The sequence below is a fragment of the Delphinus delphis genome, chromosome 1 (genome assembly GCF_949987515.2).
Source record: "Delphinus delphis chromosome 1, mDelDel1.2, whole genome shotgun sequence".
NCBI classification, from domain to species: Eukaryota; Metazoa; Chordata; class Mammalia; order Artiodactyla; family Delphinidae; genus Delphinus; species Delphinus delphis.
In genome coordinates, this window is record NC_082683.1 from 30,231,670 (window position 1) to 30,246,947 (window position 15,278).

The 15,278-nt window shown below is 45.2% G+C and overlaps 1 protein-coding gene across 5 annotated transcripts in view; it reads right to left on the reverse strand.

Annotated features, from left to right (window-relative positions):
- The window catches only part of INPP5B (inositol polyphosphate-5-phosphatase B), a 47,732-nt gene that overhangs the window by 28,826 nt on the left and 3,628 nt on the right, over positions 1 to 15,278 (reverse strand). For 3 of the 5 annotated variants that reach the window (XM_060019697.1, XM_060019678.1, XM_069540969.1), the window contains 2 exons: positions 15,093 to 15,203; positions 10,853 to 10,993 (listed from right to left, as the gene is read on the reverse strand). In XM_060019697.1, the coding sequence (XP_059875680.1) occupies positions 10,853 to 10,993; positions 15,093 to 15,203 (252 nt within the window). Of the gene's footprint in view, positions 1 to 5,977; positions 6,087 to 10,848; positions 10,994 to 15,092; positions 15,204 to 15,278 lie in introns of those variants that run through there. The other 2 variants (XM_060019691.2, XM_060019688.1) reach the window with 2 other exon arrangements.

Below are 15,278 nucleotides of genomic sequence, written 5' to 3' on the forward strand. Positions count from 1 at the left end.
TTCTATTTTTTTTTTTTTTTTTTTTTTTTTTTGCGTTACACGGGCCTCTCAGTGTTGTGGCCTCTCCCGTTGCGGAGCACAGGTTCTGGACATGCAGGCTCAGTGACCATGGCTCATGGGCCTAGCTGCTCCGCGGCATGTGGGATCTTCCCGGACCGGGGCACGAACCTGTGTCCCCTGCAACAGCAGGCGGACTCTCAACCACTGCGCCACCAGGGAAGCCCAAATGAAATTCTTAATGGGTCAAGAGCCATGGACAATGCCTGGTACACAGCACCATATGCAGGAACGGTTAGTTCTCTTCCCTCTGCTCTACTTCTCCTCATTCCCACTGCTTTGATAATAATGACTGCCATTTATCAAGTCCCCCCGAATAGCTAGGCTTGTGCTAAGTTCTTCACGTGTTATTTCTGATTACTGGCCTCCTTTTACAAGTAAAGCTATTGAGGCCCAGAGCAGGTAGCACACATGCCCAAGGACACAGAGCCAGGCCAGTAAATGGTGCAGCTGATATTAAAAGCCAGATCTGCTAGACTCCACAGCCTCCCCTTTTGCCAAATGAGCACAACATCTTCAATAAAACTATAAACTCTTAGGGGTAAGTACTATATGGAGAGAAGGATTAAGTCCGTTTGGATAATAAAGCCAAAGTACCACCATGGTCTCCACGGGTTGTGTAAGTGTGTGGCTGTCACTACTAGGTGGAGATCAAGTCCTGCCCTTCCTGAGCATCTACTAGACGGGTCTCGGAGGCGGTGTCCCTGCTTATCTCCTCAGTCACTGGCCTTGGCGTCCCATTTCCAGCACACTAGAAGAACTTGCAAAACCATGTGAGCAGTCTGTTCATATTTTCTATTTCTTCCTGGTTCAGTCTTGGCAGGTTGTGCATTTCTAAGAATTTGTCCATTTCTTCCAGGTTGTCCATTTTAATGGCATAGAGTTGCTTGTAGTAATCTCTCATGATCTTTTGTATTTCTACAGTGTCAGTTGTTACTTCTCCTTTTTCATTTCTAATTATGTTGATTTGAGTCTTCTCCCTTTTCTTGATGAGTCTGGCTAATGGTTTATCAATTTTATCTTCTCAAAGAACCAGCTTTTAGTTTTATTGATCTTTGCTATCGTTTCCTTCGTTTCTTTTTCATTTATTTCTGATCTGATTTTTATTATTTCTTTCCTTCTACTAACTTTGGGGTTTTTTTGTTCTCTAGTTGCTTTAGGTGCAAGGTTAGGTTGTTTATTCGAGATGTTTCCTGTTTCTTAAGGTAGGATTGTATTGCTATAAACTTCCCTCTTAGAACTGCTTTTGCTGCATCCCATAGGTTTTGGGTCGTCATGTCTCCATTGTCATTTGTTTATAGGTATTTTTTGATTTCCTCTTTGATTTCAGACCAATCACAAGCACTGAAATTGAAACTGTGATTAAAAATCTTCCAACAAACAAAAGCCCAGGACCAGATGGCTTCAGAGGCGAATTCTATCAAACATTTAGAGAAGAGCTAACACCTATCCTTCTCAAACTCTTCCAAAATATAGCAGAGAGAGAACCACTCCCAAACTCATTCTATGAGGCCACCATCACCTTGATACCAAAACCAGACAAGGATGTAACAAAGAAAGAAAACTACAGGCCAATATCACTGATGAACACAGATGCAAAAATCCTCAACAAAATACTAGCAAACAGAATCCAACAGCACATTAAAAGGATCATACACCATGATCAAGTGGGGTTTATTCCAGGAATGCAAGGATTCTTCAATATACGCAAATCAATCAACGTGATACACCATATTAACAAATTGAAGGAGAAAAACCATATGATCATCTCAATAGATGCAGAGAAAGCTTTGGACAAAATTCAATACCCATTTATGATAAAAACCTTGCAGAAAGTAGGCATAGAGGGAACTTTCCTCAACATAATAAAGGCCATATATGACAAACCCACGGCCAACATCATCCTCAATGGTGAAAAACTGAAAGCATTTCCACTAAGATCAGGAACAAGACAAGGTTGCCCACTCTCACCACTCTTATTCAACATAGTTTTGGAAGTTTTAGCCACAGCAATCAGAGAACAAAAGGAAATAAAAGGAATCCAAATCGGAAAAGAAGAAGTAAAACTGTCACTGCTTGCAGATGACATGATATCATACATAGAGAACCCTAAAGATGCTACCAGAAAACTACTAGAGCTAATCAATGAATTTGGTAAAGTAGCAGGATACAAAATTAATGCACAGAAATCTCTGGCATTCCTATACACTAATGATGAAAAATCTGAAAGTGAAATCAAGAAAACACTCCCATTTACCATTGCAACAAAAAGAATAAAATATCTAGGAATAAACCTACCTAAGGAGACAAAAGACCTGTATGCAGAAAATTATAAGACACTGATGAAAGAAATTAAAGATGATACAAATAGATGGAGAGATATACCATGTTCTTGGATTGGAAGAATCAACGTTGTGAAAATGACTATACTACCCAAAGCAATCTACAGATTCAATGCAATCCCTATGAAACTACCACTGGCATTTTTCACAGAACTAGAACAAAAAAATTTCACAATTTGTATGGAAATACAAAAGACCCCGAATAGCCAAAGCAATCTTGAGAACGAAAAACAGAACTGGAGGAATCAGGCTCCCTGACTTCAGACTATACTACAAAGCTACAGTAATCAAGACAGTATGGTACTGGCACAAAAACAGAAATATAGCTCAATGGAACAGGATAGAAAGCCCAGAGATAAACCCACGCACATATGGTCACCTTATCTTTGATAAAGGAGGCAGGAATGTACAGTGGAGAAAGGACAGTCTCTTCAGTAAGTGGTGCTGGGAAAACTGGACAGATACATGTAAAAGTATGAGATTAGATCACTCCCTAACACCATACACAAAAATAAGCTCAAAATGGATTAAAGACCTAAATGTAAGGCCAGAAACTATCAAACTCTTAGAGGAAAACATAGGCAGAACACTCTATGACATAAATCACAGCAACATCCTTTTTGACCCACCTCCTAGAGAAATGGAAATAAAAATAAACAAATGGGACCTAATGAAACTTAAAAGCTTTGCACAGCAAAGGAGACCATAAACAAGACCAAAGACAACCCTCAGAATGGGAGAAAATATTTGCAAATGAAGCAACTGACAAAGGATTAATCTCCAAAATTTATAAGCAGCTCATGCAGCTCAATAACAAAAAAAACAAACAACCCAATCCAAAAATGGGCAGAAGACCTAAATAGACATTTCTCCAAAGAAGATATACAGATTGGCAACAAACGCATGAAAGAATGCTCAACATCATTAATCATTAGAGAAATGCAAATCAAAACTACAATGAGATATCATCTCACACCAGTCAGAATGGCCATCATCAAAAAATCTAGAAACAATAAATGCTGGAGAGGGTGTGGAGAAAAGGGAACACTCTTGCAGTGTTCTTGCAGAACAGTATGGAGGTTCCTTAAAAAACTATAAATAGAACTACCATACAACCCAGCAATCCCACTACTGGGCATATACCCTGAGAAAACCATAATTCAAAAAGAGTCATGTACCAAAATGTTCATTGCAGCTCTATTTACAATAGCCTGGAGATGGAAACAACCTAAGTGTCCATCATCGGATGGATGGATAAAGAAGATGTGGCACATATATACAATGGAATACTACTCAGCCATAAAAGGAAACGAAATTGAGCTATTTGTAATGAGGTGTATAGACCTAGAGTCTGTCATACAGAGTGAAGTAAGTCAGAAAGAGAAAGACAAATACCGTATGCTAACACACATATATGGAATTTAAGGAAAAAAAAATGTCATGAAGAACCTAGGGGTAAGACAGGAATAAAGACACAGACCTACTAGAGAACAGACTTGAGGATATGGGGAGCGGGAAGGGTAAGCTGTGACAAAGCGAGAGAGAGGCATGGACATATATACACTATCAAACGTAAAATAGATAGCTAGTGGGAAGCAGCCACATAGCGCAGGGAGATCAGCTAGGTGCTTTGTGACTGCCTGGAGGGGTGGGATACGGAGGGTGAGAGGGAGGGAGATGCAAAAAGGAAGAGATATGGGAACATATGTATATGTATAACTGATTCACTTTGTTATGAAGCAGAAACTAACACACCATTGTAAAGCAATTATATTCCAATAAAGATGTAAAGAAAAAAAAAAAACCATGTGAGCAAATTAGCCAGCAGTTCAAACGAGCAGGATTAACGCTTCTCAATGCTATGTACACACCACTAGGGGGCCGTCCCATGGCCTCTCCAAGACAGGGCAACACATACCAGTAAGAGATTCATTCACTTTACAAGGAGATAAACAGATCCCGATTCAGCTACCCAGAATCCAAGTCAGGCTGCGTTAATGATAACAATGATAGTAATATTACCATGAATAATATTAATAGCAAATACTTAAGGCTTACTGCATGCTGGGCATGGTTTTAACCTCTGTACGTGTATTTAATCTTCACAACTCCTCCATGAGGTATGTGGCGTTATTATCACCACTTTACAGACTGAGATAAACACAGAGAGGTTAAGTAACCTGTCCAAGAGCACAAAGCTAATAAATGGTACAGCCAGGATTCAAACCCAGGGAATCTGGGTGAAGAGTCTGTGCTCTTAATCAAAAACTATATTAACTATCAGAAAAATGTGGGGTTCAGAAAGCATTTCTGGCAGAGGAAATAATTTCAGCACAAAGAGACAGCATTATGATGTGCTCAGAAATAAGTAACAAAAAGCAGTATAAATAAGTAGAAATGAAAAGTTTTGTTTGAGGAGCATCAGGGGATACAAAAGAAGAGTGCTGGGGTTAGGGCTCAGGCATCAGATTCAAACAGACGACCTGAGTTCTATTCTGTCACGGACCTGGTGAGTGATCACAAGCATGTCACCTACTCTCACCAAGCCTCAGTCTCTCCATCTGAATAATGGACATCCTCTTACAGAACTTTTGTGCTCAGGGTGAGGCCCACAGACCCACAGTAAGTGCTTAAGAAATGTAAACTGCTAATGATAATAGTCATAACAGTAATCAATTTTTATTTAAAAATACAATTTTATTTTTTTAATTTATTAGAAATAGATTTTTATTATATGTAAGGCCAAACTGTGAGACTCTGAATGCCACGTGGAGTTTGGATTTGACTCCAAAGGAGAGCTAAGTACATAGCACACACAGGGCAGGGATCTCTTGAGAGAAGCCCATAGCACGGGGCACCCAGCATTAAAAAGAATGGAAAGAGGGCTTCCCTGGTGGCGCAGTGGTTGAGAGTCCGCATGCCAATGCAGGGGACACGGGTTCGATCCCTGGTCCAGGAAGATCCCACATGCCGCGGAGCAACTAAGCCCGCGCGCCACAACTGCTGAGCCTGCGCTCTGGAGCCTGTGAGCCACAACTGCTGAGCCTGTGATCTAGAGCCCATGAGCCACAACTACTGAGCCCACGCGCCACAACTACTGAAGCCCGTGCACCTAGAGCCCGTGTGTCACAAAAGAGAAGCCACCGCGATGAGAAGTCCGCACACCGAAACAAAGAGTAGCCCCCGCTCATCGCAACTAAAAAAGAAAGCCCACGTGCAGCAGCAAAGTCCCAACACAGCCATAAATAAATTTTAAAAATCAAATAACTATGCTTCTTAGTCCCTTTCTTCCTTTCCTCCTTCCCTCCCTCCCTTTTCTTTCTCTCTTCCTCACTTTCTTTTCATTTTTTTAACATTTTAAACATTTCCCATAATCTCATGGCTTTAAAAAAAAGTACCACAGATTTTAACAATTAACATGGGCAGAGACATCTCTAAAAACACATCCCATGCCCTACAAACCTGTTAAGCCCTGGACTCAGAATCCAAGTTGTCCCCTGTGCAAATCCAATTTAGGTTAGCAAGGACTAAATATCACTGGTTTAGCTCAAGGAGAAAGACGACGACTGTGCAATTACTTTTCAGCCACAGGCTGCAGTGGTCACAGGCTACTGGAGAGATGACTTTTTCCTCCAGGCTCTCTCTTCACTGGGCCTTCTGTGAACTGTCTGTGGTCTGGTGATAAAGCTGAAAGAGAAGTGGCAAGAGCAAACCAGGAAGGGTTGGGGGTGGAAAGAAGTACAGAGCCCGCTTAAAGAGGAAGGGGGCATATGTCCTTCAGGCGACAAATCACTCGGGCTAGGAAATGTATGAGTCTAGAGGGTTCGAAAGACAACAGATTTTTGAGCACCTACTGATGTACGAGGCATTAGGCTGGCATTTGGGGAGGAGAGAGGATGCAAAATACTAAAAGCAGCAAGTTCGAGCCTGTAAAAATGTAGCTGAATGAACAGCCAACAAAGAGATGAAAAAGCAGAGGGTTTTACCCGGAAATAATAAGCAGTCGGGTTTGAAGTAAGAGGAAATGAAGGTGAGCTGGGGAAGATAAGACTCGAGAAGGGGGGCTGAGGCCAGACCACGCAGGACTTGAATGCAGTGCTGAAGAATCTGAACTTTATTCCTCAGGCTACAAGGACTGGCGCAGCATTCAAGTTCACAAAACAAAACAGTAGGGCATGATAAAAGTCGTTCTAAGGCAAGCCCCAAGGGAGGAGGAGACAGGGGAGGAAGACTTGTAAGGACACCACTGCACTAGTTCAAGTAAGAGGATACCAACGTGAACCATGCAGATTTAATTTTTTTTTTAATTTTCAAAAAATTTTTAAATTGCAGAAAAAGAATGGACAGAATTTGGTTATTAGACATAGGAGAGGGAAGAGTCAAGGATGACTGAGGTTTTTAGTGATTATATTGACAGAAAAGAAACTGGAGGGAGGGAAGGAGTGAGGAAGAGAACGAACGTAGTAATTTGGAAGAAACCAGCCTAGGAAAGGCCCTGAATAGGGGAAGCCAGTTTCTAAGCTCTTAGAGGTGGGCATTTGCAATTCCTAAATGTGCTTCCCAGAGGAAACCACCCCTAAATTAGCATCCCTTCGGTCCTGTGAGACCTTCTAGAAGGCAAACATTCACTCCCATTTTACAGACGGAAGAGAGGAAAGTCAAGAGACACGTCCAGTATGATACCAAGGTGCAGTAACAAAAATAAATATTAAAGTATCCAGCCACGTACACATACACTTTGTTCAAATCCTCATCATTCACATTTGGAGCTTTAGTTCACATACGCACCACCTGTAAAATCTACAAGTTTGTTACAGTAGATTTTAAGCCGCAAAGAAAACAAGCGAGCCAGTGAGCTTCTATGTCCCAAAACTGTCTTTCTGCTAATAAATATTGATGTCTCCCTCTTCCTGAACCTTCTGTCCCCGAGGACTTTTCCGTGCAAAGCACCCCTTCTAAGTGAACGTTTGTGGGTCACCTCGCTTGCTCTAGGCTCCCACTGTAGAATTCCACAACAAACTGTTTTCTGAGGGCAAGAAAAGTCTTCAGGGGGTTCTCCTGTTCTAGAGACAAACAAAAGGTTAAATGCGACGAAGAGGGAAACGGAGAAGGGAATGACAGAAGGAGGAAGAAAAAGGAACACAGTTCTCTTTTGTTTAAAGGAACCAAGTGGGCCAAATTAATTTGCTTAGGAGCCTGCAGAGCTTCCCACAAAGGTGGAGATGATGGGCAAGATTTCCAGGTGTAGGATAAACATCTAGGAAAATTCATTTTCTCTGTGCTAAAAGGGTACGTCGGTCACACAGATTTTACTTATTAAGAGACGGGGGAGCAAGGAGACTGACTAACCCAGGGGCTGTTTTTCCGACATTCTCACTGGCTTCTGCCCTGGTAATCTAGGTTACCCTTTATGCTACCCTGAGTTATAAATAGCATTCATTTCCTTTCTCAGGCCAGACAGACTTTAATGCTTTATTTCTTGGGTCCAAGGGAAAAAATACTCATAGCACATCTCATTCTGAATTTGAGTTACTACCAAGCTACCTCGCTTTGAATCAACCATGGAATAAGAAAACCACTTCAAAACATCAAAATTTGTTTGTTGTTGCCATGTTGTTAAATTAGCCCAGAAAAGCCCAATGGGACTTCTGAGTAGCTGTTTCCTTTCTAGTACATAGCTCAGAATCCTCCAGAACACAGCTCCAGGGCTTTGCATGTGTCTGGGATGAGGCAGGTGAATATTTTATACAATGACATGGGTGAGTACTGAGCCCGATAAAGGATTCCCCAAGGGATAAGAGCACCTTCAGTTGTTAGACAGAAACAGGAAGGCATTTCTCCTTATTTCTTTTTAAGGAAAGAAAAAGCTACACCAAGAAGAGCAGTTAAATAAGTGAAGAAGCAGAAAAGCCCCTACTTACAACAGCTACTTGTCTGAGACCCATGCAAGGTCTAGGAGTCTGAAGAGGCCAAGAGAATCAGATGGAACAGGTTGCCACTCGACCAGAAGCTTTACATCTCACTTCAACATCACAACTTAGCTCAAAGATCCCGGTCTGAACCTGAAATGACACCAACCCCGATCTAAAACTTCTGCATTTCACTTTTCTGCAATTCCTACCAAGCTTGGCTTGACACTCCTGAATGCAGGAAAGACAAATCAAGGAAAAGAATGGACATTTTTGGAGAGATGCATCCAAGTGAGAGCTTTCCTTTCTCTACCAAGACAAAGGCAAGGACTGAAAGCCAGCTTCACTTTGCCCCCCAAATACCTAGGCCTTTGAGGGGCTCTTACCCTTGGCTCACCTCACAAGGTCCCCCCGTCCTGCTGAGCCAACCCCACACTCTCTTACTATGAATCACCAGATCCCTCTCTGTCAGACTGTCAGCTCCTTGCGGAAGCCCTGTTTCTCCTGATGAGCGTCACAAACAGCATTTTAAAGCAGTCTTTGGGTTGGTCCCCTGGGCTATCAGGACGTGGGAATTTTGATCATATGCATATAGGAAGCATCAAATTCGCTATCTGTTTCCCTTGGGGTTCAGGGACATCCAGAGGAGGCCCAAAGGGTTCCCCCAACGTGTTGTAGATGGTGTGACTCTCCTCTGAGGCCAAAGCAACTCTGGAAACAGAGCTGACCGAAACAGAACTGAGGGCTTGGTGCCAGTTCTTACCAATTTTAACATGAGCAACTTAGCATTTAGTAGTGTAACCCCACTTATTGTAGGTATTACGATGGGGACAAATCATTTCAAATTAAAAATGAAACCAAAACCTTGACAGTAACTCCTCACCAGCAAGTGGCTAGTTTCGGATTTCTGAAAGGTCACAGAAGATTCTGAGATCACTTTGCATTTATCACCCAGCGGCAGATAACTGCTTCAGAGCTGCCCCGACTTCTCACAGAAGACCTCCCTCTACTTAGGAGATGAAGCGCTCCAACAGGCTCTGGCGTGCTGGCTGAGAAAACAGAACCCACCTCTTTCTGCTGCCATCGGGCCTGTCCTCTGCCAACTGTCTGGATGCTGCCCTTTCTAAGGGGCAAGGGGAAGATATGTACTTAATCTTAAGCTCTCACCTGTCCCAGTACCAGAGCCCAGAATGTCATGGAAACTGATGCAACAGCTCCCTCAAGATCAGCCCTTCAAGTGAGCTAAGCCCATGAGAGATGCAAACTATCAGCACCATCGTGTGCTGCAACTGTATCTTGCAGAGGCTGCAACGGAAGAAAAGAACGAACACGGAGGAAGTCCTTTGCTCGCTTAGTTTCCTCCCATTTTACAAACTTGTGCAACGTGCTATTCCCCCAGCCTCTCATAGTTTCCAAGCCTTTTAAGAGCAAGTGGAGCGCCGGCCCACACTTACACGGCTACTTGACAGTTCCCTAGCAAACGGCTGAGAAAAGGGGCACAAGTGGGTACTAGTGGTCATGCCAAAGCTCAGACGTAACAGGAGCTGCATGGGCACACCCAGGAGAAAAAAAATACCAGGGAGCCCCGGGCAGAAAACCTAGGAGCTAGACAGAAAACAGAGGTCTGCAGGTCCTCCCAAAGCACCAGCCTGACCCAAATTTCAGCCCTGGGCCTCTCACTCTCCAGAAGACAACCTCCTGCTCAACAATTGGTCTTTTGTGCTGCACAACGTTATGCACCAAGGGCTGGGTGGAAAAAAAAACCTAATCCCCTTCACCTGTAACCTCATTGTGGCCTCCAGGCCCAGGGTGGACAGGGCTCTCCTGGACTCCGGGTCTGCGCACAGCGCAATCTCTCACAGGGGCTGAGGACCGACAGGAGAGCCAGGCAGCCCCAGTACACACACCAGTCCTCACCCAAAGGAAGGCTCCGTCATGGGGAGTGCACCTCCACACAAGTCAAACTCGAAGGTCAGGATGGAGAAACTGAGGCTCAGAGAGGGGTAGCCACCCGCCCCAGGTCACACAGCGAAGTCAGGAACGGAGCTTTAGTACTACCAGAACCCCGGCCTCGGGATTCCTGAGTACCTCACTGGCCCCCGCCTGCCCTCATCACGCTCGGCTAAGAATAACTAACATCCCCACAGCACCTCAGCCCCAATGTCTCCACCTCCGTAGGGCCAGGACCTTGGTCTTTGCCCCGAGCGTCCGCCAGCCAACCCACAGACCCTGCCCGCCCGAGGGTCTGACCCGCCACCGCCCCGGAGCCCCAGCCCAGCGTCCCACCGCCCGCCTGACCTGCAGATTCGCGCTCCCGAGAGCCGGCGGCGGCAGACATTTCCCTGCCTGCTTCCTCAAGCTCTTCATCACGCCGCCCGGAGCCCCGCCCCCCGTTTCCACCCCCAGAGGGGCCCGCCCCCGCGTGCCACCCTCGCCAATCAAAGGCCGGGCTGCTCCATAGCTCCGCCCCCAAAGAGAACGGGGCCCGCCCCTGAAGCCTGGCCTCCTCCAATCCCCTTCGCGCCTTCCGAGATCGATACCTGCCTCCGCCAATTCCAGAGCGCCCGGGCCGGGTGCCCTGGGCTGAGTTCCAGCCGCGCGGCGTGGGCGGCTCGGGCTCCGGCTCCTTGCGCCTGTAGCGAGACAGCCACAGAAACTTAGGATCTAGGGCCTTGGTGTTGAAACCTGTGGAAGGAAAAAGGAGGGAATACTGAGCCACGGACTTGAAGAGCCGGTTCCACCTCCGCAAGGTGGATTTGCTCCGTGAGCAAATCGCTCAGCCTCTCCGGGGAGGCTCCAAGCCTGTTTCCCTGGCGCACAGTGTGGGCCTGAGATTCAAATACAATAATAAACATGAAAACGAAAGTGCTATACCAAGATAGACAAGCACCACTCCTGCGACCTGGTGGTAACTACGTGCCAAGGTCTATGCTCCTTAATTCTCACAACTAACTTTAGGAGCAAGGGAACGATTATCCGGTGGCAACTATTATCCCATGGCAACTGAGCTCAGAGAGGTGAAGTCTGAGGTCGCAGAGTGAGTGGCAGTGTGGGAACTCAAATACATGTTAGTACTAGGGAGCGGGTTGGGGGCTTTAACTACCCATAATCTCCATCAGCAACTCGCAAGCCTCCCAAAAAAACACACTCTAAGTAAAAGCAGTGTGCCTGCTATGAAATATGCCTTCAAGACGAGTCCTCTGGTTCCCTCTGAACCAGATTGCCACTCTTCCTTCCTAGAAATTCTTGGGTCTTCTCTGCCTCTCACTCAAACCCAGGTCTGCCTGATTCCTAAACACTTGCTGTTTCCTCTGCTATCCTGCCTGTTCTCCTTGTAGAACAGCATGAACCTGACCGAACTGAATTGGATTTGCAAGGGCATCATAAATGAAGAGACTTGGGTCGTAGGACTGACTATGGCACTCCCAGACACAGCTTTTAAATTATTTTCAGCAGTTACATGCCATTAACCCATCTGATCCTCACAAAACTCTTGGAGTAGTAAGGCAAGTTCGTATTTCCACTGTACAAATAATAAAGCCAAGGCTCATAGAAATAAAATATATTGTTCACATTCACAACTAGGAAGTGGCAGAGCTGGGATCTGAACTGAAATCTCTGGACTCCATGGGCTTTGGAGTTATAAACCTGGTCCTATTAACTTCCATTAATGAATGACCTCGGGTAAGTTACTAAAATGTCAGTTTACTCTCTTGTCAGTGTACTCATCTGTAAAACAGGATACTCTTTAGTACTGCTCAAAAGAGTAAACAGAAAAACATGGTTGTTGTCTGTTGCTGTCTAGAAAAATACATGGCACACAGTAGGTACTCAATTAATGTTGGCTAATTCTTTCCTCTAACTGTGATCTTTTGACCAAGTCACTTCCACTCCCTGACCTTTTGTGCTGCACATTACCCACCAAGGACTGGGTGGGGAAAAACTAGTTCCTTTCACCTGTAACCTCATCCCGGACTCTGGTCCTTTTATCTGTAAAATGCAAGGGTTGGGCAGGTGGATTCCCAAGAGTCTGTCATCTCTGAGAGTCCCCTCTCACCCAGACCCCTCCCAGAGGAAGTCCACATCATGATAGCTGCTCAAAGAAGCTGAGTTAGTGCAGTTTCCCTGCTGGTTACCCCAGGTGTGGACCCCGGAAGGAAGAGCAGGGAAGGGAACCGACAGACAGATACCTAAGCCTAAAAGAGGGGAATCATCCTCGACTACTCCCTCTCTTGCATTCTCACAGCCGGGCACCAAGCTCTGTTCATCCATTCAACAAATATGTGTTAAGTGCCTACTACATGGCAGGCACTGTTGTAACCACAGACAGTAAAGCTGTGAACACAACCCAAACTCAGTGTTCCCATGGTGCCTTCATTCTCATCAGTTTGATCTCTCCAGTCCATCCTCTCCTCCCCATCCCCATGACTGGGCCCTGGTCCAAGCCTCATTTTTTATGCCTGAACCACTGCAATACATTCCCATTGATCTCCCTGCTCTAGGTTCTCCCCTTCTGCACCAGTTGCCAGAGGAACTTTCCTAAAGTGCAAATCCTGCCTCGTTATTCCTCAGTTTAAAGCTCCATCAGCTCCCCACAAGCTACAGGGCAAAATCCAAGCTCTTTGATGGTTATTTAAGACCCTTCATGCGCTGTCTCTGCTGGCCTGTCCTGGTTCAGCTCATTCCACAGCCTCCTCCCACCCCAACTTCAATCCCACCCAGTGCTCTGCTCTTAACTCCGACTGTCTTTTTTCCCATGTTGGCTGCCTGGGAAAAAAACCTCACTCATCCCTCAAGTCTCAGCTTAAACATCACCTCCTACACGAAGTCTTCCCTGAGCAGTGTAGATGGGATGGGTTGGCATGAGCTTAGGATGCATTAGAGCAAAACTCAAGAGCTCAGTCTCTGGAGGAGACTCTCTAATCCTGTCTAATCCTGGCTCTATTATTTACCAGCTATGTACTCAGGTAAGGCATTTAACCTCCCTGAGCCTCAGTTCCCTCACCTGTAAAATGGACACACTGATAATATCTACCTTGAACGGCTGTGGTAAGAAAAATGAGATAATGTGCTGAAAAGTCCTCAGAACAGTGTCTAACACGCAATAAGTCCACAATGAATGTTAGCTAAGGAAATATTTTTCTGAGCTCCTACTATGTGCTGGGCACTTTCACATGTATTACCTCATTTAATTCTCACAATTCCGTGAGGAAGATATTCTTTACATATAGAAGTCTACAAACAAGCAAACTCATAGAAAAAGAGATCAGATTTGTGGTTACCAGAGGGAGGGATGAAGTGGGGGAAAAGGGGATTGGGTGAAGGCAGTCAAAGGTCCAAACTTCCAGTTATAAGATAAATAGGGAGTTCTCTGGTGGCCTAGTGGTTAGGATCCCAGGCTTTCACTGCCGTAGCCCAGGTTCAATCCCTGGTCGGGGAATTGAGATCCCACAAACTGCATGGTATGCACCCCCCCAAAAAGAAAAGAAAAATAAATAAGTACTAGGGGTGCAACAACATGATATTTAATACTGCTGTGTTATATGAAAGAAAGTTTTTAAGAGTGTAAATCATGAGTTCTCACCACAAGGAAAAAATATTTTTTTCTATGTCTTTAATTGTATATCTGTATGAGATGATGGATGTTCACTAAACTTATTGTGGAAATCGCTTCGTGATGTATGTAAGTGAAATCATTATGCTGTACACTTTAAACTTATACAATGCTGTATGTCAATTAGAGCTCAATAAAACTGGGAGAAAAAAAAAAGCTCTACAAAACCAAGGTTCAGAGAGGTGAGGTGGTTTGCCCAAAGTCACACAGCTAAAGACCAGCAAAGATAGGCTTCAAATGCAAGAGGTTGTATAGCTTCAAAGTCCATTCTCTTTGCTGTTACTACTGTTATTACTTCTCCAACAACTACCAATAATAATCATAAAACAGGTTATCCTTATTAGTTGAAGGTTTGGAGATAAATTTCCCCTGCTTATAGAATCAACCCTTTAACTCAGCATTCAAGGCTGTATATTGTTTCCTTTTCCCACATTGCCCAGTTTGCATCAACAGTCAGTACCCTTCCTGCACACCAGGCAAACTAAGTTGGAGCCCCCAGACATTCAGGCTCCATGAGGAGACCACGATAGAAGGGGAGCCCACCCCGGATTCCTGCAGAGCCAGGATGTTAGCTAGAAAGGAAATAAGTGACAGTGTTGGGTAAACAGCTAAGCCCCAGTGCCTGGTGGCTAGAATTTGCATGTTCTCTGGCTGATTCTCTGCTCTTTACCTGCCTGGCTGATCACCCAGTCTAAACAAATTCTGCCCTAGAGGCCACTAACTTCTCACTGTTAAGTTAAAGCTAGACCATCTTCTCAGCTGTGGTGGGGGACAGAGCAGGGTACAAGGGCAGGAGAGCTCTTATGACAGACTTCCCTTGGTTCTAGCCGTGGTTGTCAGGGAGAGGGAAGGTGGGTCTCTAGAAGCTGCTGACCCTGCTAACTTGTAAAAGATTCTGCATGAGAATCACAACTCACCCCATGCAGCCCTGCCCAGAGCAGGGAGGGCAAAGGGGCCCTGCTGGCGTTAAGACTCAGGTCCAGAAACGGGAAAACAGAAATGCAAACATCATGGCTGGCTGGTGGCCTGGGGGCACGGTGGCCTCGTGCCAGCAGCTTTGAGAGGGCACAGAAACTGTAGAGTGTAAGTCCAAAGGGTGCAAAGTCAACTGGTGGTGGGGAGGTCAGTGCCCAGCCTCCCCTTCCCCCGGGAGCCTGTGGTCTTACCTACCTGGACAGGCCCTGGTGACTTCCTGGAGAAACGTTCTGGTGTGTGAACCAAAGGGGAGCTGGAATACGAGGCTGAGCTCCGCTGTGTCCAGCTGGACGGTGACATCTGAGCCTGCACAGGGGAGGCAGGAAATGAGCCCCTGGCCTCCAGGATGCTTAGGTGCATCTTTAGACTGGAGCCCCCAGC